The 22,802-nt window shown below is 35.2% G+C and overlaps 1 protein-coding gene across 3 annotated transcripts in view; it reads right to left on the reverse strand.

Annotated features, from left to right (window-relative positions):
- The window catches only part of Dmd (dystrophin), a 2,436,643-nt gene that overhangs the window by 1,531,213 nt on the left and 882,628 nt on the right, over positions 1-22,802 (reverse strand). For all 3 annotated transcript variants that reach the window (XM_085838134.1, XM_085838135.1, XM_029473188.1), the window contains exons 16-17: positions 18,357-18,536; positions 5,891-6,066 (exon numbers count right to left, since the gene is read on the reverse strand). In XM_085838134.1, the coding sequence (XP_085694260.1) occupies positions 5,891-6,066; positions 18,357-18,536 (356 nt within the window). The remainder of the gene's footprint in view (positions 1-5,890; positions 6,067-18,356; positions 18,537-22,802) is intronic.

Consider the following 22,802-nt stretch of genomic DNA (forward strand, 5'->3'; position numbering starts at 1 on the left):
AAATGCCCATCATTCTATTTTTCACAACATCGTTATAGGATAATCTTTGTTTTACTTAGTAAAATAACTTTTGAGAACATTAAATGGGTAGCTATATTTCAGAAATTATGAAGATGTATGAAAAGTTTCTATTCATCATTAAAAAATTACTTAGTTACTTTTCTAACTAAAATTTGAGTTCCTAGTAAGAGCATTTGATACTAGATTGGAATAAAAGCATAACATTGAAGGCATAACACTGTAGTAGAAATTATGAGAGTCAGCAGTAGTCCTTATTTTACAACTCTAAGCAGGTTATTTAACCTTTCTAAACCCCAATTAACCTATAATCCTGGAAATGTCTGGTCTCCTTAGACAAAAATAAGCAAGTAATTTTGGTTTTGCTAGGCTACATCAAGGATCAAATGTGTCATACCAAGCCCAATATCCCAGGTATTTTAGGCTCAGTTCATCACCAATAACATTTTTATTTAAAAAGTAGTCCAAAGGCACACTAAATATTTAATTATGTTTATCACATAAGTTAATATGATTAAATGCATAATTTCCAGACTTGTATTAGAAATCAAAGCTAAAATAATAATTTAGAATTACAAACATTATAAAACTTGAGAGTTCTTATGTCTTCCTGTATATTTTTTCAGGGGTGGGATATACATCAACATTATCCAAGCAGCAGAAATATTAAAAGAAAGATAACAAACAATGAGAAAAAAGGCATGAATGTTAAAAAAATATAGCATAAGTCTATAGTCTAGTCCAATTATGCATTTTAGCATGCAAACATGGAAGAAGCAAATAACTTTATATATATGTACTATCTGCCTGCTTATGACAACAGGTTACCAGATGGATTTAGGTGTTCTGAATGCCTCTAATATTGTTTTTGAACTGTAGGATGCTAAATTGCAAAAACTTCACATTTGGAAGATAATCTTCATTGAAATGAGATATGTATTTCCCTGATGATTAAGGATATTGAACATTTTTTCAAGTGTTTTTTAGCCATTTGGTATTCCTCAGTTGAGAATTCTTTGTGCCCCATTTTTTTATGAGATTATTTGATTTTTCTGGAGTCCAGCGTCTTGAGTTCTTTGCATATATTGGATATTAGTCCCCTATTAGATTTAGGATTGGTAAAAATCCTTTCCCAGTCTCTTGGTGGCCTTTTGTCTTATTGACAGTGTCTTTTGCCTTACAGAAGCTTTACAATTTTATGAGGTCCCATTTGTCAATCTTACAGCACAAGCCATTGCTGTTCTGTTCAGGAATTTTTTCCCTGTGCTCATATCTTCCAGGTTTTTCTCCTCTATAAGTTAAGTGTCTCTGGTCTTATATGGAGTTCCTTGTTCCATTTAGACTTGAGCTTTGTACAGGAGAAAAGAATGGATCAATTCACATTCTTCTACATGATAACTGCCAGTTGTGCCAGCATCATTTGTTGAAAATGCTGTCTTTTTTTCCACTGGATTCTCCTTTGTGAAAGATCAAGTGACCATAGGTGTGTGGGTTCATTTCTGGGCCTTCAATTCTATTCCATTGATCTACCTGTCTGCCGCTGTACCAATACCATGCAGTTTTTTTTTTTATCACAATTGCTCTGTAGTACAGCTTGAGGTCAGGCATAGTGATTTTCCCAAAGGTTCTTTTATTGTTGAGAATAGTTTTTGCTTTCCTAGGTTTTTTGTTATTCCACATGAATTTTCAAATTTCTCTTTCTAAATCTGTGAAGAATTCAGTTAGAATTTTGATGGGGATTGCATTGAATCTGTAGATTGCTTTCAGCAAGATAGCCATTTTTACTGTATTGATCCTGCCAATCCATGAGCATGGGAGATCTTTCCATATTCTGATATCTTCTTTGATTTCTTTCTTCAGAGACTTGAAGTTCTTATCATACAGATTTTTCACTTCCTTACTTAGAGTCACACCAAGGTATTTTATATTATTTATGACTATTGTGAAGTATATTGTTTCCCTAATTTGTTTCTCAGCCTGTTTCTCCTTTGTGTAGAGAAAGGCCACTGATTTGATTGAGTTAATTTTATATCCAGCTACTGCACTGAAGCTGTTTATCAGGTTTAGGAGTTCTCTGGTGGAATTTTTGAGGATATATATATATACACACACACACACACACACACACACACACACACACACACATATATATATATATATATATATATATATATATACACACACACACACTATTATATCATCTGTAAATAGTGATATTTTGACTTTTTCCTTTCCAGTTTATATTTCTTTGACCTCCTTTTGTTGTCTAATTGCTCTGGCTAGGAGTTCAAGTACTATATTGAATAGGTAGGGAGAGAGTGGGCAGCCTTGTCTAGGAAAACAAGGGTATTATATAGTCATTATGTTTGAGATATTTATTTATGAGATTGCTTGCCCCAAATTATATACATACATATATATATATATGTATATATACATGTATATATATATATATGTGTGTGTGTGTGTGTGTATTGTGTATATATATATATATATATATATATATATCAATAACTCAAGCACTATTACCACTTCTACCTCTAATTTACTACCACCACCATTCTCACAAAATCCATCAATTCCATGAACATTTAAAAAACAAAATCTTTATTGAAATTCTACTCCTTCATAGGCATCAAATTCAGTGCTTCTTAATCTTTACTATGCATGGTAATGTATAAACTATTGAGTCAGATGAGTACGTTTTAAGTAATTTTTCTGATGTCATAGGTTAATATTTAAAACAAGCAATTTTCAAACCTTGCTAAACTTGTTTCCAAGTTTTGCTACTCATCTGGACATACAGGCCACACATTACATCTAAAATATGTGTGCAGTATAATTGGGAACAATAAAAATGGAAATTGAAGCACTAACTGGATTCAGATATAGAAATACCGACACTTTAGCACCTGTATCTGAGGGAAGAGTTCATATATAGAGCAACATGACTTGGGAGTCATTCCACAAATCCATGAGAGAGGACAAATGAGATGAGTCTCAAAGGCAAAAGATTTTGGCTTATGAGATACTCTCATAGGATTAGGCTAAAATGAAAACTTGTGAAAATGGCAGGGGATGAACTATACATAATGATAGATGCTGAACAAGAACATTTTTAAAGAAGGGCAATTAACAGAACACAAGTACAAATTTCACAGTGAAATGTAATTGTTTCAAATATGGGAGACAGGTACTGGCTAACATAAAGTTTTTAGTCATAATTTTATGAAACTCCTTTAATCACATTCTATACAATAAACATTTATTAATTACTAAATTTAATTGCTTAAAAATGCTTCTTCTTTTGCTCTTTGTTCAGTTTAAACTCATCATTGTAGAGTCTATATAGTTTGTCTATATAATTATCCTGTTCAAAGCAAGACACCTGGAGAGTTCACGCTAGGGCTAAGCATAATTATTCTGGGACAAGTATAATTAGACAGCTTCAAGTAAACCATGACATAATAGCACCTTAGTCTTTGACCTACTGAAGAGATATTTTGCTATGCAGTCCATGTTGAAATCTAAGCCCAGGCACTCTGTATCTATGTATAATACTAATAATGTCTATATCTATTATAGAAAGTTATCGTGAAAATTAATGTTATTCAGTTAAAGAATAGAATATTGTTATAAGCATATAATGATATCCCCCCAAAACTGCTGGGTTTTATTGAAGTCATCTGTATATTTCCTTTTATTCTTTCAACCCAGTCATTTACAATAACCATGGGGAACATATGATCAAACAGAAGTAGGTGACCACTTTCTCTTTCACTACATATTCTTTCTTTAAAGAAATAAATCAAAACATGAATTTCAAAGCAAATACAATCTCAGTCCAAGAGGCAGAAAGAAATGCTTGAATATAGAATAGACTGGATCAACTAACTTTGCTGCTGTTTATGTAAGTCTCTTTCTCTTCAGAAACATTACAATCATTGCGAAGCATATACCCAAAAGTGATGATCCTACTAAGCTTCTTCTATAGATATTTAATGTGACATTAAGTATATTAGTGGAAATGTTATTAGAAAAATGTGCAAATTAAGAAACTTACTGATTTATTTGTGCCATTATAATTTTTCCTCACCATTAGTGAATAGTGACATTTCTACTACTGTAGCAATGAGACTGTGAAATTTCTCCCTAAAATGGATGCACTATGTTATTCAAAGTTCATGAACGACTTGACCAGACTAAAGAGCAGCAAACATTCATTTCTGTTATATTACATAGGTTTTGTGAGGGGCCATAGAATTATAGATACATTTTTTTTTAAATTCTGCTTTTGTCATTTGAAAGAATCATCAGTGATAAAAGTTTGAATAAACAGGACTGTGTTTTAAATGAAGACCCTGAAATTTGAAATTTGTATAATTGGAAGTCATGAAGTATTACTCTGATTTTTTTAACCCCTCAAAATACAGTATCATGGCTCAGTGTGTAAAACCCTTGCTACAAAAGCATAGTGTTTAGAGTTCAAATTCATGTATCACACATAAAAAGTGGGTGTAGTAGTTTTCATTTGTAATACCAGTGTTCCTAATGTGAGACTCAAAGCAGGGACAGGAGAATCCCTGGAAGCTCACTTTTTAGTTGCCTATGGAATAGTGAACAATGGCAACAATAATAACAAAAACAAGAAAAGTGGAACTCAAGGACTGACACCGACATTGTCCTCCCCCATCCATACATGCACTGTGGCATGCACATGTCAATGTTACCAAAAGAATATGTAAATATGTAAACATATTATCCAACCACATCCATATAGACAACTCTCATACACATGAATGTTAATTAGTATATAAGTACTAATTCTTAGTTCGTTACTCATAGAGAAAAAAGCAATAGGCTAGCTGTCTTCTAGTATGTAGAATCCTGTAGTAGACAGTTAGCTCAGCAAAACAGAAATGTTTGGAAGCCCAAGACATAGTTCATTATTTTCAAATTAAAATTTATCATTAATAAATGAATAAAAATGATAGAATAATATATTAAAATAATTTTTAAGATGTTTCTTTTCCTTTGCTAAGAATATTTGACATACTATTTTTAGGTATGTATTCTTCTTGTACTTCTATACTCTGGTCTATGCAAATTCTAATGTCAAGTGTTCTATACATTCCTGAGCATATGCTACTTAGAAACATAAGACATATTGCAATGTGTTTTCTTAATCTTAAAATTACAATAATGGTTCTGGGATGGAAATTGTACCATTTTATGTTTTTCATGTCAGTTCTGCCTTTATGCATTTTGCCATGATTTTAATATGTCCACTGATTTACATAATACCTAACATATCCAATGTCTACTTAAGAATCTTCACAAAACGATCATTTAAAAATTCTAACACCTTCGAGATAAGACTTTATAAATATCAAAGAACAGGAAATCTGTTCTGTAATTACTTCTGATTTAGGATGTGCAGATTGAGACATTATGTTCTATAAAGCAGCAGAATGGATCTCACCTATTAGAGGTGTACTTCTTCAGGAAATTGCACTTCCCATTACTAGAAGAAAGCCATTTAATGCAAAAGTAATGCCTGAACAAGCAGGCAGGTCTCTTATAAGGAAAACCAAACCAAACCAAAATAAAACTGGACATTTCAGGATTAAAATGTGCCATGGCTGTTCATTACTTGTACTTTCTCTTTCAATTTCAGAAAAGAGCATTTCCATTAGGCCTCCAGTTATTGGCATAATAATTTCTTGGGTAAATTTTAAAACATCTTATTATTTTTCTCACTATTTAATTGACATTACAAAGTACTCAAGTTTTGGGAAATGTGATTCAACTATAAACATGAGTCTCATGGAAATGACCTTTCCTGCTTAAAAATGAATCTTGATGTACTCACCTTTTCCTGAGTTCAGAATCCACAATTATCTGCCTCTTCTTTTGAGGAGGTGGTGGTGGAAGTTCCTCTTGGGCATGTTTTACCATGATTTGTTCCCTTGTGGTCACCATAGTTACCGTTTCCATTACAGTTGTCTGTGTTAGGGATGGTTGAGTGGTGGTGACAGCCTGTGAAATCTGTGAGAAATATTGAAACAGAGGTCAGACACTGCTTGTAAAGACTTCTTGGAGTAGTGAAGAAAAATAATGAGAAACTGTTCCTGCTTGTTGGTAGATTGACCTTCAGATCAAACCAACACCATATTAAATCTGAATCAAATTATTTCATCTGACTTAAATTATGTTGACTAAAACAGTAAAGCTAGGTAATGTGAAAATCAGATGTAAATGGTGACTCTGAGGTGAACTGGAAAAACTTCAGGAGGTAAAGAAAACAAAACAAAAACAAAACAAACAGAAAGGATGCCACTCTATCATTGAGGCATACTAAATAAAATGTTCACAACATTAAGATAAATTTTACTAAAGCATCTGAGTACAATTTCTAACATCTGGGACATTGTATATATGCGTTAATAGTTTTTCAATTATTTCAGATTTAAAAAGACGCTCGAATGAAGAAAAACCTGTAAAAATTAATTACATTAAATACAGTTTAAAATAAAATTTTGATTTCATAATGATTATTTTGATCAAGACACATTTAAAATGATAATCAGTTAAAGTTCAGAATAAAATGCCATTGAATAATGTTGGCATCTTTCAAAATTTCAGTAGAAGGCCAATATGAAGTAAATATTAATCCATGAGTATCTATGAGTTTCATCTTATTCAAAGGTTTAGGTTAAATTACTCTCTGTATAAGCCACTGAATATGTTCGAATGCATGAGTTTATGAGTTTGTCCTTATAGATGTTTGTTTTAGAATTATATTCCCCTTCTGATCAGACATATTTGGAGAGAGATAGTTCACAAATTTGGCCTAATATATGTGATATACATCATGACACTTATCATCTCAACATGCAAGACAATATCAGACAGACAAGTTGTACAAAATGACATATTCGTTCCCCTTAAGTTTTCCACTTATCTTCCTCACAGTGTTCATTTTATTATAGCCATAAGTTATCTTTGGAATATTAATGACAGCCTGTGAGGAGCAGGTGTGGCAGTAGTCCCAAGATGGCGCCCGGGACTGCAGCTAAGTCTTATGACTTGCACCTGACTTCCTCATACACTTGAAAATAAGCCACAACCATCGTGAGAACTGTGCAGGTGCACCATGATGCTCGAGGTATAAACAACTCTTTATTTGGTGGAGACACGCCCCTGCCACCCTGATTGGCTGAAGCCACGTGCCTGGTGAGGTGAGATGGCCTGCCATGAGTGGATGGGGGCTGAGAGTATGTAAGAGTGAGAGGCCAGGGGTTCGGGGGTGAGAGATATGAAGGGGAAAATAGATGAAAAGGGAGAGAGATGAAGACTGAAGCTTGCTGAATAAACTGCTGTTAGAAGAACTGGTGGTCGTGTCGTTCTTGCTGGTCGAGAGCGGATGCGACAATAGCCCTTCGTAACCAATTTATTTGGAAGATTTATTTCCAACAAGAACAACGAAAGCCTGCAATAGTTCTGCTATTGGCTATTAACACAAGAACAAGTATTTTGCTGCAACCAAGAATTGTTAAATAGACTTTCCTGAACTTTCTAAGAAATATGAGAAGTGTACCACACCCCCCTGACTGAGTGTTAACTGATTCTTTCCATTGGAAGAAATTTGGGAAGAGTCATGATAAAAATCAGAGTGCACATGGAGCGACCCATGGCTCCAGCTGCAAATGTAGCAGAGGGTGACCTTGTCTGGCATCAATGGGGATAGAGCCCCTTGGTCCTGTGGAGGCTCAAAGCCTCAACATAGGAGAATGCCAGGGCACTGAGGCAGGAGGGGGTGAGTAGGAGGGGACACCCTCACAGAGGCAGAGAAGGGGAGGGAAGGGGGTTTAACTGGAAAGGGGGATAACATTTGAAACATAAATAAATAAAACAATCAATACATTTTTTAAAGAGTTATTTGTTTCATCTTTTAAATTAGCCACAAAAGAATGAAATCTTACAACAAGCTACCATCTGAAAATATTGGTTCAATCATATGTATTTAAAATACTTGCCACTGGACAAACAATATGTTGATTCCCTCTATTTTATTAGCTGCTATGGAAAACAAGCAAACATTCAACCACCACCACAACAAAAAATCCAACAAACATCAAGAGATACTGAAGTTTTACATACACCAAGTGCAAGTTATCTTTTATCTTCTCTAAACCCTTCAAAAATTCATTATTCAGAATCAATCACTGAGTTATGAGCAACTTTAATTACATATTCCAATGACAGGTTATATCAAGATTAAAGCAAAAGGCAACAGTTTTAAAATTGCTTAAAATATAAACTCAAATATAATTGCACCTAGCACAAAAAGAACACTAAAGGAACACTTTAAGTTTGCTTTTATTCTGAAAGAAAAATATAGTTTTATTTGGATTCCAAGAACCTTTTTATTGTAATATTTTTAATGAACATTGGAGAGAGGGAACATGTACAGCCTACCTCCAGCACAAATCAGGGCATCAAATGAGGGATGTGGTTGCCATCCCACAGTCACAACTCTGACCCATAATTGTAACTGTCTGAAAGAATTACAGGGATGGAAATGGTGCAAAGCCTGAGGAAAAGAAGGACCAGCATCAGGCTGAAGTGGGATTCAGCTCAAAGGGAGGTCCCAAGGCCTGACACTATTACTGAAGCTATGGAGCACTCACAAAAAGGGACCTATCATGACTGCCCTCTGAAAGACCAACAAACAGCTGAAATAATCAGATGCAAATATTTACACCAAATCAATGGACAGAATCTTCTGACCCCTGTGGTTGAATTAGGGGAAAGCTGGAATAAGCTGAGGAGGAGGGTGACCCTGTAGGAGAATGAAAAATATCAATTAACCTGGACCCCACTGAAATCACCAACCAGCCTGCATATGTCAGCTGATATGAGTCCCCCCCCCCAATATATACAGCAGAGGACTGCTGGGTCTGGACTCAGTCAGAAGATGCACCTAACCCTGGACTGGAGGTCCCAGGAAGTGGGGAGGTCTGATGGGGTCCAGGATAGGGGGATACATCCTCTTAGAGATAGGGGGAGGTGGAACAGTCAGAAGGTGGACCAGGAGAGGGGGATAGATCCTCTTAGAGATAGGGGGGAGGTGGGGGAGGTGGAACAGTCAGAAGGTGGACCAGGAGGGGAATAAAAATCTGGACTGTAAAAAATAATCAAATAAATTAAAAAAAATAAAATCCGTGTCTCATGAATATGCTAAGACAAGTATACTGGGCAAATATCATACTTAAGGGGTGACAAAAGTAAATGCCAACAGTGGTTAGGTAACTAAATTTATTTTTAATATTAATGGCTGTTCTGTTTTGTCACCAATATTAAGGTTAAAAAAACCCTTCATGAATGGGAACTGACATTGGGATAATGAGAACAATTAGAGTTAAATACTCAAAGGACATCATAAAAGAAATCACTCTTGACTTTGAAATACAATACTACATAATAATTAAGAGAGTTCATTCTATGAAGTTGTCTCTTCAGTTTTATGTGATTTTTTTTCCTTCATTTGTGCTGTTAGTACAAAATATATCAGAAAGAAAAGGCACAGAGTATATTCTGGATTCATATTGAAGATAAAATTTGTGCATTTGTGTTAGTTAGCAGCACCTGCAAAAATGCAAAAGCAATGACATTTAATATTCTAACTTACCTAACTTTCTACCATATGCCATCTGAGATGGAAGTGATTAAACATTTTATAGCTAGTATTTATGAAGGGTGTAGCCATAAAATACTTATTTACATGTCATTTCATTTATTCTCAATAGGCAGTAAATAATAGATAGATAGATTACAATTAATTTAAATATATATTCATAGTAACTGAAGCATATAAATAACAACAGTCATTCTTATTAAAGTAGAAGTGGAATTGCATTTTCATCCCTATATTCCATCTGCCTTTGACGTTAATGTAGGTGAGATAAAGTAGAAATCCCTTCATTAACTCACATATTTATATAGAATTTCAGCCAAAAGAACATACCAAAGACATTAAAGACTAGACATTTGCTAAAGATATCATTTTGGCTTAATTTTTACTTAATAAGTAAATTAAATATTGCATGTTTTAACTCAGTCTAAATCAAATTTTAGTGTTCATAATGATTTCACTTATGGTAGGTAATAAAAGGGAAATTCAAGGCAGACTGTACTGATATCCAAAGCCAGTGTCAAGTACTGATTTTCATTGAGGACATCAAAATGATACTTAATTTCTAAAGAAACTTGAGGTCTAACTTCACATTTTTTTCCTAAGAAAATCTTTAACGTGAATAATTATCCACCCAGATGCCCCTCAACAGAGGAAAGGATACAGAAAATGTGGTACATTTACACAATGGAGTACTACTCAGCTATTTTTTTTTAAAGGACAACATTTAATTGGGACTGGTTTACAGATTCACGGATTCAGTCCAGTATCATCAAGGTGAGAACATGGCATCCAGGCAGGCATGGTACAGGAGGAGCTGAGAGTTCTACATCTTTCATCTTAAGCTGCTAGCAGAACACCGGCATCTAGGCGAAATGTTTTGTAGATACCTCTTTTTTTTTATCTTTTTTTAATTTTTAATATTTTTATTACATATTTTCCTCAATTACATTTCCAATGCTATCCCAAAAGTCCCCCATAGCGCCCCCCACTTCCCTACCCACCCATTCCCATTCTTTTGGCCCTGGCATTCCCCTATATTGGGGCATATAAAGTTTGCAAGTCCAATGGGCCTCTCTTTCCAGTGATGGCCGACTAGGCCATCTTTCAATACATATGCAGCTAGAGACAAGAGCTCCCGGTACGGTTAGTTCATCATGTTGTTCCAACTATGGGGTTGCAGATCCCTTTAGCTCCTTGGGTACTTTCTCTAGCTTCTCCATTGGGAGCCCTGTGATACATCCAATAGCTGACTGTGAGCATCCACTCCTGTGTTTGCTAGGCCCCTGCATAGTCTCACAAGAGACAGCTATATTTGGGTCCTTTCAGCAAAATCTTGCTAGTGTATGCAATGGTGTCAGCGTTTAGAAGCTGCTTATGGGATGGATCCCTGGATATGGCAGTCTCTAGATGGTCCATCCTTTCATCACAGCTCCAAACTTTGTCTCTGTAACTCCTTCCATGGGTGTTTTGTTCCCAATTCTAAGAAGGGGCACAGTATCCACATTTTGGTCTTCATTCTTCTTGAGTTTCATGCGTTTAGCAAATTGTATCTTATGTCTTGGGTATCCTAAGTTTTGGGCTAATATCCACTTATCAGTGAATACAAATTGTGTGAGTTCTTTTGTGATTGGGTTACCTCACTCAAGATGATGCCCTCCAGGTCCATCCATTTGGCTAGGAATTTCATAAATTCATTCTTTTTAATAGCTGAGTAGTACTCCATTGTGTAAATGTACCATAATTTCTGTATCCATTCCTCTGTTGAGGGACATCTGGGTTCTTTCCAGCTTCTGGCTATTATAAATAGGGCTGCTATGAACATAGTGGAGCATGTGTCCTTTTTACCGTTTGGGACATCTTCTGGATATATGCCCAGGAGAGGTATTGCTGGATCCTCTGGTAGTACTATGTCCAATTTTCTGAGGAACCGCCAGGCTGATTTCCAGAGTGGTTGTACAAGCTTGCAATCCCACCAACAATGGAGGAGTGTTCCTCTTTCTCCACATCCTCGCCAGCATCTGCTGTCACCTGAATTTTTGATCTTAGCCATTCTGACTGGTGTGAGGTGGAATCTCAGGGTTGTTTTGATTTGCATTTCTGTGCCCCATTTTTTAATGGGGTTATTTGACTTTCTGGAGTCCACATTCTTGAGTTCTTTATATATATTGGATATTAGTCCCTTATCTGATTTAGGATAGGTGAAGATCCTTTCCCAATCTGTTGGTGGTTTTTTTGTCTTATTGATGGTGTCTTTAGCCTTGCAGAAGCTTTGCAGTTTCATGAGGTCCCACTTGTCAATTCTTGATCTTACAGCACAAGCCATTACTGTTCTATTCAAGAATTTTTCCCCTGTGCCCATATCTTCAAGGCTTTTACCCACTTTCTCCTCTATAAGTTTCAGTGTCTCTAGTTTTATGTGAAGTTCCTTGATCCACTTAGACTTGACCTTAGTACAAGGAGATAGGAATGGATCGATTCGCATTCTTCTACATGTTAACAACCAGTTGTGCCAACACCATTTGTTGAAAATGCTGTCTTTCTTCCACTGGATGTTTTTAGCTCCCTTGTCGAAGATCAAGTTACCGTAGGTGTGTGGGTTCATTTCTGGGTCTTCAATTCTATTCCATTGGTCTATTTGTCTGTCACTATACCAGTACCATGCAGTTTTTATCACAATTGCTCTGTAGTAAAGTTTTAGGTCTGGCATGGTGATTCTACCAGAGGTTCTTTTATCCTTGAGAAGAGTTTTTGCTATCCTAGGTTTTTTGTTATTCCAGATGAATTTGCAGATTGCACTTTCTAATTCGTTGAAGAATTGATTTGGAATTTTGATGGGGATTGCATTGAATCTGTAGATTGCTTTTGGCAAGATAGCCATTTTTACAATGTTGATACTGCCAATCCATGAGCATGGGAGATCTTTCCATCTTCTGAGATCTTCTATAATTTCTTTCTTCAGAGACTTGAATTTTTTATTATTCAGATCTTTCACTTCCTTAGGTAGAGTCACGCCAAGATATTTTATATTATTTGTGACTATTGTGAAGGGTGTTGTTTCCCTAATTTCTTTCTCAGCCTGTTTATTCTTTGTGTGGAGAAAGGCCATTGATTTGTTTGAGTTAATTTTATATCCAGCTACTTCACCGAAGCTGTTTATCAGGTTTAGGAGTTCTCTGGTGGAATTTTTAGGGTCACTTATATATACTATCATATCATCTGCAAAAAGTGATATTTTGACTTCATCTTTTCCAATTTGTATCCCTTTGATCTCCTTTTGTTGTCGTATTGCTCTGGCTAGGACTTCAAGTACAATGTTAAATAGGTATGGAGAAAGTGTACAGCCTTGACTACTCCCTGATTTTAGAGGGATTGCTTCAAGCTTCTGACCATTTACTTTGATGTTGGCTACTGGTTTGCTGTAGATTGCTTTTATCATGTTTAGGTATGGGCCTTGAATTCCTGATCTTTCCAAGACTTTTATCATGAATGGGTGTTGGATCTTGTCAAATGCTTTTTCCACATCTAATGAGATGACCATGTGGTTTTTGTCTTTGAGTTTGTTTATATACTGGATTACGTTGATGGATTTCCGTATATTGAACCATTCCTGCATCCCTGGGATGAAACCTACTTGGTCAGGATGGATGATTGTTTTGATGTGTTCTTGGATTCGGTTAGCAAGAACTTTATTGAGGATTTTTGCATCAATATTCATAAGGGATATTGGTTTGAAGTTTTCTATTTTTGTTGGGTCTTTTTGTGGTTTAGGTATCACGGTAATTGTGGCTTCATAGAATGAGTTGGGTAGAGAACCTTCTGTTTCTATTTTGTGGAATAATTTGTGAAGTACTGGGATTAGATCTTCTTTGAAGGTCTGATAGAACTCTGCACTAAACCCATCTGGTCCTGGGCTTTTTTTGGTTGGGAGACTATTAATGACTGCTTCTATTTCTTTGGGGGATATAGGGATGTTTAGATCATTAACCTGATCTTGGTTCAACTTTGGTACCTGGTATCTGTCTAGGAATGTCTCCATTTCATCCAGGTTCTCCAGTTTTGTTGAGTATAGCCTTTGGTAGAAGGATCTGATGGTGTTTTGGATGTCTTCAGGATCTGTTGTTATGTCTCCTTTTTCATTTCTGATTTTGTTAATTAGAATGCTTTCCCTGTGCCCTCTAGTGAGTCTAGCTAAGGGTTTATCTATCTTGTTGATTTTCTCAAAGAACCAGCTCCTTGATTGGTTGATTCTTTGAATAGTTCTTCTTGTTTCCACTTGATTGATTTCGCCCCTGAGTTTGATTATTTCCTGCCGTCTACTCCTCTTGGGTGAATTTGCTTCCTTTTGTTCTAGTGCTTTTAGGTGTGTTGTCAAGCTGCTAATGTGTGCTCTTTCTAGTTTCTTTTTGGAGGCACTCAGAGCTATGAGTTTTCCTCTTAGAAATGCTTTCATTGCGTCCCATAAGTTTGGGTATGTTGTGGCTTCATTTTCATTGAACTCTAAAAAGTCCTTAATTTCTTTCTTTATTCCTTCCTTGACCAAGGTATCATTGGGAAGAGTGTTGTTCAGTTTCCACGTGAAGGTTGGCTTTCTATTATTTATTTTGTTATTGAAGATCAGCCTTAGTTCATGGTGATCTGATAGGATGCATGGGATAATTTCAATATTTTTGTATCTGTTGAGGCCTGTTTTGTGACCAATTTCGTGGTCAATTTTGGAGAAGGTACCATGAGGTGCTGAGAAGAAGGTATATCCTTTTGTTTTAGGGTAAAATGTTTTGTAGATATCTGCCAGATCCATTTAATACATAACTTCTGTTAGTTTCACTGTGTCCCTTTTTATTTTCTGTTTCCATGATCGGTCCATTGGTGAAAGTGGTGTGTTGAAGTCTCCCACTATTATTGTATGAGGTGCAATGTGTGCTTTGAGATTTACTAAAGTTTCTTTAATGAATGATGCTGCCTTTGTATTTGGAGCATAGATATTCAGGATTGATAGTTCCTCTTGGAGGATTTTACCTTTGATGAGTATGAAGTGCCCCTCCCTGTCTTTTTTGATGACTTTGGGTTGGAAGTCAATCTTATCAGATATTAGAATGGCTACTCCAGCTTGTTTCTTCATACCATTTGCTTGGAAAATTGTATTCCAGCCTTTCATTCTGAGGTAGTGTCTATTTTTTCTCTGAGATGACTACTCAGCTATTAAAATGAATGAATTTATGAAATTCCTAGGCAAATGGATGGACCTGGAGGCATCATCCTGAATGAGGTAACCCAATCACAAAAGAACTCACACAATATGTACTCACTGATAAGTGGATATTAGCCCAGAGACTTAGAATACCCAAGATATAAGATACAATTTGTAAAACAAATGAAACTCAAGAAGAACAAAGACCAAAGTGTGGACACTTTGCCCCTCCTTAGATTTGGGAACAAAACACCCATGGAAGGAGTTACAGAGACAAAGTTTGGAGCTGAGACTAAAGGATGGACCATCTAGAAACTGTCATATCTGGGAATCCATCCCATAATCAGCTTCCAAATGCTTACACCATTGCATACACTAGCAAGATTTTGCTGAAAGGACCCAGATATAGTTGTCTCTTGTAAGACTATGCCGGGGCCTAGTAAACACAGAAATGGATGCTCACAGTCAGCTATTGGATGGATCACAGGGCCCCCAATAGAGGAGCTAGAGAAAGTACCCAAGGAGCTGGGCGGATCTGCAACCCTATAGGTGGAACAACAATATGAACTAACCAGTAACCCCCCAGAACTCGTGTCTCTAGCTGCATATGTAGCCGAAGATGGTCTAGTCGGCCATCAGTGGAAAGAGAGGCCCATTGGTAGTGCAAACTTTATATGCCTCAGTACAGGGGAATGCCAGGGCCAAGAAGTGGGAGTGGGTGGGTGGGAGAGTGGTGCGGGAGGGTATGGGGGACTTTTGGGATAGCATTGGAAATGTAAATGAAATAAATATCTAATAAAAAAAGAAACTTTAAAAAAATAATTACCCAAAAGATGCACTAAAATCCATTGTGGCTAACCCATATATTTAACTAAGATGGAATCCTAAAATACGTGAAGTGACCTAAATAGTTTAATTTTACTGAAAACACACACACACACACACACACACACACACACACACACACACACACACACATATATATATATATATATATATATATATATATATATATATATATATATATATATATAGTAGTTTTACATTGTTTCTTTTGGAAACCTTCTGGAGCCAATAAGATTGTCATAAACAGAAAAGTGTTTTAAATATTTTAAATTGAAATTCTTATAAAAGGCAATATCTAAGCAACTCTAAATACAACACATGCATCCACAGTTCTACAGTACATTAAGAGCTTCCTTATATTAGTGCTCAGAATCAAATGTGGGCCCTCTATAGTAGCATCTTGAGTTGAGTTACCTATGTGACTGTTAAAAGTGTCAAACTGTCACAAAAACATGAAATGGCACACCAAAGGAATATACAATCTCATTTTCTCTCTTTGTGGGAATAAAAGAAGGGAAGAGTTAACTCAGCCTAAATATTGAATGTAGACACAGACATACACAGCATGAACATAAACTGTCATATTCAAGGGCAGAGGAATTCCAATTGCTTTAGTTTTATCTTTAGGATATTTTTGCTCACAACTGAAATTATTTCAAAAAATGATCATTAACTGCATAGAAAATAAACAAATCATGACATCAAAATATATGAGTCATAGCTATTTTCTTCTTCCAAGGGAGAATGTTTGTTTGGGGAAAAATGTCTGAAAACTTTTACAATTTATCTGGGTAGATATATTCTTATATTAAATCATCAGATACTCAAGTTTTAGTATAACCTACAATATTAATTATAAAGCACTTAAGTCACTTATCTGTCCCAGAGTATAAATTATTTCAGTTAAATGACTGTGGTAACTTTTCAAATCAGTTAAACTACATTAAGTTTCCTTTATTAACTTTAGAGAAATGTTAATTATATTTCCTAATTAAAATCAAGATAACAATACAATTATTAAGATCATGATGTTTAGAAAACTGTGCATATCAGCATGCACATTTGTAAAAGCATTTGTTGAAGACATAACCATTGGAATTTCATAGAAGCCAATCTAAGGTATGTGTCTTTTGCACTCCTTTTCCATTGTAAGTAATCACACAACAAAGAATTACTATTCTTGAACATTTTGGACCAGAAAGTATTTCTATTTTCCTAGACTGCCTTTTCATCAAGTTTATTTAGCATTCTTAGCTTAAATTCAGGTATTCTTTTTTTTTTTGTCGTTCATTTTTTTATTAGATATTTTTTATTTACATTTCAAATGTTATCCCTTTCCCAGTTTCCTCTCTTAAAATCCTCTACCCACCCCCAAGCTAACTTTAAAATGCAAGATAATATCCCTCAAAGCTTAGGACCACCCCAAGCCCCTTGATATTTTCATCTTTTTACCACAGAATGGCTTCTTCAGGTTAAAATAAACTCAAAGTTGTGACTTTAAAAGCAGCTAAAGTCATAGCTACTTGATGTTCTTTATATTATCACAATCACCTTTGCTGTAATCTCCATCACAACCCTATATCTTAGTTCTCAGTAATGAGGTTTGCCTATTACCAAGTTTTGCTCATTCTTACAGCAATCACATAAAAACTCATTTCTCCACAATAATACACTGAGTGTGAATTAGTGATGAAACATGTTTATTTTCTTTGTAACAGAAAAATATATAAAAATTTTAGGGGATCTCTTCAATGTTAGCCTTAAATATATTTTTTCTTAGTAATCTTATACAATTTTGATTAAACTAAATTTGAGGTTAGATAAAAGCAATTAACTTTCATATTGAAGTTGCTATTTCTTTGTTACTATCTTTAATTCTCCTTTCTGTGTGTAGATCTCTTTGTATGTTCCTTTAAATTAGTAACCCTTAACAAAGACTTAAATTGACCCTGTGATCACATGATTTGGGAAACTTTTTAAAGGAAAAACAAAGGCATGAATAAATGAGTTGCTTAGCCATATTACTATTATGGGATAAAGTAAAAAAAAATTAGCAATGTTATACTTCCAGAAGTCTATTTGTAAAGTGTGATATAGTTATTTTTCCTAATTTTAGTTTTATGTTTTTACAACTTAGCCACAGCTATTACACTAAAATAGAACTTGACGGGGAAGTTAAAGACTTACAACCTAGTCTTATTCCTGTTTATAATTTTGAATGGGCAATTCATTATTTCCTAAACTTCAATTTTTATTCAAGTTTAAACTGATGTCTAGTATTTCATGGCTCTCCAAATCCATGTTAAAAATAAATATAGACAATGATGATACAGTTCCATAGTAATTTGTTTAATTAATCATACAGTTTTCCATTCCTGAAGAAGCAATGACAGCAATGAGTTTATTCATTTTGTACTCATATACCTGCCTCTTCACAATTTCCCAATACCAGGGTGAACGAGAGAACCATATTTTTAGATCAACCAAACATGGGGAAAGGGCTAAACTAGGTGTATAGTTTGGGGAAAGTCACAGTATTTTTTCTTAATATAGTTTTCAAGTATCTTCAACATAATTTACAATATAAGAATTAATATCACTTACTTGTGCTGAACTCTTTTCAAGTTTTTGGGTTAAATTGTCCCAACGTTGTGCAAAGTTTTCCATCCAGATTTCCATCTTTTGAGTCACTGACTTATTTCTCAGTGCTGAAAGTAGATCTTGATTGAGTGAACTTAGTTTTTCCATGGTTGGCTTTTTCTTTTCTAGATCTATTTTTAAAGTCTGTTAAAATAAGAATGAAATTAAGTCTAGGTTTTAAAATATTATAATTCAATCTCCTTTACTTGTGTTTGCTTCTTTGTATAGCTGAGAAATGTAGCTACACAGTATCAAATGTTGATACAACTCCAAGTAGAAAATTACAATCTTGATGCACTCTCTTAAATGGGGGAAGACTAAAAACAATACATCAGATGTAGACAAGGCATGTAAAAGCTCACTTTAACATAGTTGAAGGAATGTCAAATGAAAAGACACAGTCACTCCAAAAGGAATTCAACATGCACATACTTTTTTAAAAAGTTTCAAGGTAGGATTAATGGCCCTTGGACACTACAGAATTTTAAAATTTCTGATCAAATTCAAATGAATAGTATTATTTGACAGAATCATTGTTGAATGTAGAAAGCATTAATGGTTAAGGGATAGTCCGATTTAAGAATGCTATGTACATTTAGACAAAACAGAAGTATTGTTTTTCATCTTTTCATCATAATTTTGATACTTCTATATGTTAGTAGAAAAAATGTATTGTTCCATGGTTTCCTGATATTAATGTTTGTTTGTAATAACCATCATTCAATAAAAATGTGGCTGTTGGCATAATTATTTGCTTTTTACTATTTTTGGTGCACTTGGACCTAGAAATTGAACACACATCTTGTATACTTTAAGCAGGCATCAGACTCTCAGTCTTTGAGTAAATGTTTTTTAATGTTCTCTTAAACCCAATTAAAGGAACAAAGTCACTGAATATGAATGAAATCCTTCAGATTTTTTGTGATTATTTTCTAAACTCTTTTGTGTCATATTAATAATTTTTGTACCTTTCATACTTTCAGAATTGTTGAGGAAGGTTATGCTTGCCCTTGAGTTGCTTTGGAATAGATAAACAAAGTGACTTATGTCAAAGCAGTAGGTTATTGACTAAGGTCACCCTTCATATAGAGGATTCAGATTTCTAGCTACCAAATGCTCGGCTGTGTCTTTGCTTGCAAACACAGAAAAGGGGGGGGGAGGATAAAATCATTTTATAGACCTTTAATAACCCTATTCTTCTAAAGGCTGTAAATATAGTGAATATAAACTAACATATGATATCTTTCTAAAAAAATTCCAAGCATATTTAAGAACAACTAAGATTTCATATGACCCAAGAAATTATCATGAACAGATGAGCCAAATGTTCATGAAACAAAGTTTCATCCACAGAGAGTAGTCATCATAATCTCACACAATGTGCTTTTTGAGCCACTTATTTGACATGCCACCTGCATGGATAGCTATGAAGTCCAGAATGTTCTAATATCTCCTAAAATTTGTTTGCCCCTCTGCGAAAAACTGTTTCACTTGGTGAAGTATAAGTTGCAGCCTTCATGCCATATTTTTCAGAGGTGCATGTTGTGAAGTTCATTTATATTTTGTCTCACAAATCACTATTTTCTCCATTGGACAACTGATATAGTCTAAAACATGAATTGATAGATAAACTAAATTAATATCAAAGATAAAAATGTCATAGTGGTGTCATACATAGAATTTGTGAATTTGTGTTTTTTTTTTAATTGCATGCTAGCTTGCCATGAAATATAAGTGCATACTTACACTAGATATAAAATCATACTTTATGCTACCTGCCTGAAACTGAAACCCAAATTTGGATTCTACTCTAAATTCATTCAATTCCTTTGTGGAGAAAGTCTCACCTTCCTTGTTTTCTCTTAACTTTTGGTATTTATTTATTAATTTATTTAGGTATTTATTTCATTTACATTTCCAATACTATCCCAAAAGTCCCACACACCCTCCCCCACCAACTCCCCCAACCACCCACTCCCACTTCTTGGCCCTGGCATTCCCCTGTACTGAGGGGGATCAATGGGCTTCTCTTTCCACTGATGGCTGACTAGGCCATCTTCTGATACATATGCAGCTAGAGACATGAACTCCGGGGGGTACTGGTTAGTTCATATTGTTGTTCCACCTATAGGGTTGCAGATCCGCCCAGCTCCTTGGGTACTTTCTCTAGCTCCTCTATTGGGGGCCCTGTGATCCATCCAATAGCTGACTGTGAGCATCCATTTCTGTGTTTACTAGGCCCCGGCATAGTCTTACAAGAGACAGCTCTATCTGGGTCCTTTCAGCAAAATCTTGCTAGTGTATGCAATGGTGTCAGCGTTTGGAAGCTGATTATGGGATGAATCCTTGTATATGGCAGTCTCTAGATGGTCCATTCTTTCGTCTCAGCTCCGAACTTTGTCTCTGTAACTCCTTCCATGGGTGTTTTGTTCCCAATTCTAAGAAGGAGCTAAGTGTCCACACTTTGGTCTTCGTTCTTCTTGAGTTCCATGTGTTTTGAAAATTGTATCTTATATCTTGGGTATTCTAAGTTTCTGGGCTAATATCCACTTATCAGTGAGTACATATTGTGTGAGTTCTTTTGTGATTGCGTTACCTCACTCAGGATGATGTCCTCCAGGTCCATCCATTTGCCTAGGAATTTCATAAATTCATTCATTTTAATAGCTGTGTAGTACTACATTGTGTAAATGTACTACATTTTCTGTATCCATTCCTCTGTTTAGGGGCATCTGGGTTCTTTCCAGCTTCTGGCTATTATAAATAAGGCTGCTATGAACATAGTGGAGCATGTGTCCTTCTTACCAGTTGGAACATCTTCTGGACATATGCCCAGGAGAGGTATTGTGGGATCCTCCGGTTGTACTATGTCCAATTTTCTGAGGAACCACCAGACTGATTTCCAGAGTGGTTGTAACAGCTTGCAATCCCACCAACAATGGAGGAGTGTTCCTCTTTTTCCACATCCTTGTCAGCATCTGCTGTCACCTGAATTTTTGATCTTAGACATTCTGACTATTGTGAGGTGGAATCTCAGGGTTGTTTTGATTTGTATTTCCCTGATGATTAAGGATGTTAAACATTTTTTCAGGTGCTTCTCAGCCATTCGGTATTCCTCAGGTGAGAATTCTTTGTTTAGCTCTAAGCCCTATTTTTATTGGGGTTATTTGATTTTCTGGAGTCCACCTTCTTGAGTTCTTTATATATATTGGATATTAGTCCCCTATCTGATTTAGGATTTTTTAAAGAATCTATATGTTCCTAATTTGATGACATGTTCTTATTTTTCATTTTTATTTCTTTTTGAAAAGATGAATGCTACATGTTCATGCATTTGATGTCAAAAACGCAAACAGACTCACTATTGGCTTATTTTTCCCAAAGCTTAAGGATGAATTTTAAGTAGCCTCATGTATAGAGATCAGAGGTGCACCTAATATTGAAGCTAAATATGCAATGGTATGGTAACATTTTGTAAGGGAAATCTGAAATTGATGCTTAAAAAATACTGTTTTAGAAACAAACATATTTCATATTTAGCTTCAGTAGTGAGTGTACCTTATATCCCTATACGTACAGCTTTTAATTCTTCCTTAATCTTTGAGAAAAAGAAATTATATTCTGGTTCTTCCTAAATAAATATAACTACCATTCCTATGGCTAATTAGTTGTTTAGACTCAATTTCTTCTTCTTTTCCTGTCTGTCTCTCTGTTTCCCCACCTTCCCCTTTCCTCCTTGTCTTCTCTTAATTACTTCCTTTTTGGAAGGGACTCTTTCTCTATAATTAGCAGTTGGAGTGAAAGTAACTCTGTAGCAATACTAGATGCATTTAGTCATTAAATATGGTAATCTCCTATGGATAGCTGAGGTCACTTTTTGGTGTATATGTGTACTACACTTATCTCTCTGTGTGAATGCATTTGGATTTTGTACTCAGGGCTTCCCTATTTTGTCCTGGCCTATAACTCACTATGTGAACTATGATCTCTTAGAGCTTAACATGGACTTAACTCTTCCTCCTATGTGGTAGTCTTGGATGTCATTTTAATTTTTAGTTAGATGTGCATATCCTAATTAACTATGGTTTAATTTCCCCTGATTATTAGTAGCAAACAAATTTTTATAAATCAGGAGTTTAGGCTAAGTCTGTAAATGCTAAAGACACATAAGAGTACTAAAATGTTGAGGAAGAGATAAGAATCTGAACTCAACCTACAAAGTCCACATAAAATAGGAAGAAAGAAGCAACTTCACAAAATTTGACCTTAATCAACACATGCAAACTCTGGCATGTGCACTTATATGCACATAAATGCATGTGTGTAGGTGCACACACAAGTAAATTTTTTTTTAAATGTTCAGGACACCAAAGAGAACTCTGGAAAACTTACAAATGGCTAGGCCAAGAA

This window comes from Mus caroli, unplaced genomic scaffold, assembly GCF_978045245.1.
Source record: "Mus caroli unplaced genomic scaffold, Mus_caroli_1 scaffold_5, whole genome shotgun sequence".
In the NCBI taxonomy this organism is placed as follows: domain Eukaryota; kingdom Metazoa; phylum Chordata; class Mammalia; order Rodentia; family Muridae; genus Mus; species Mus caroli.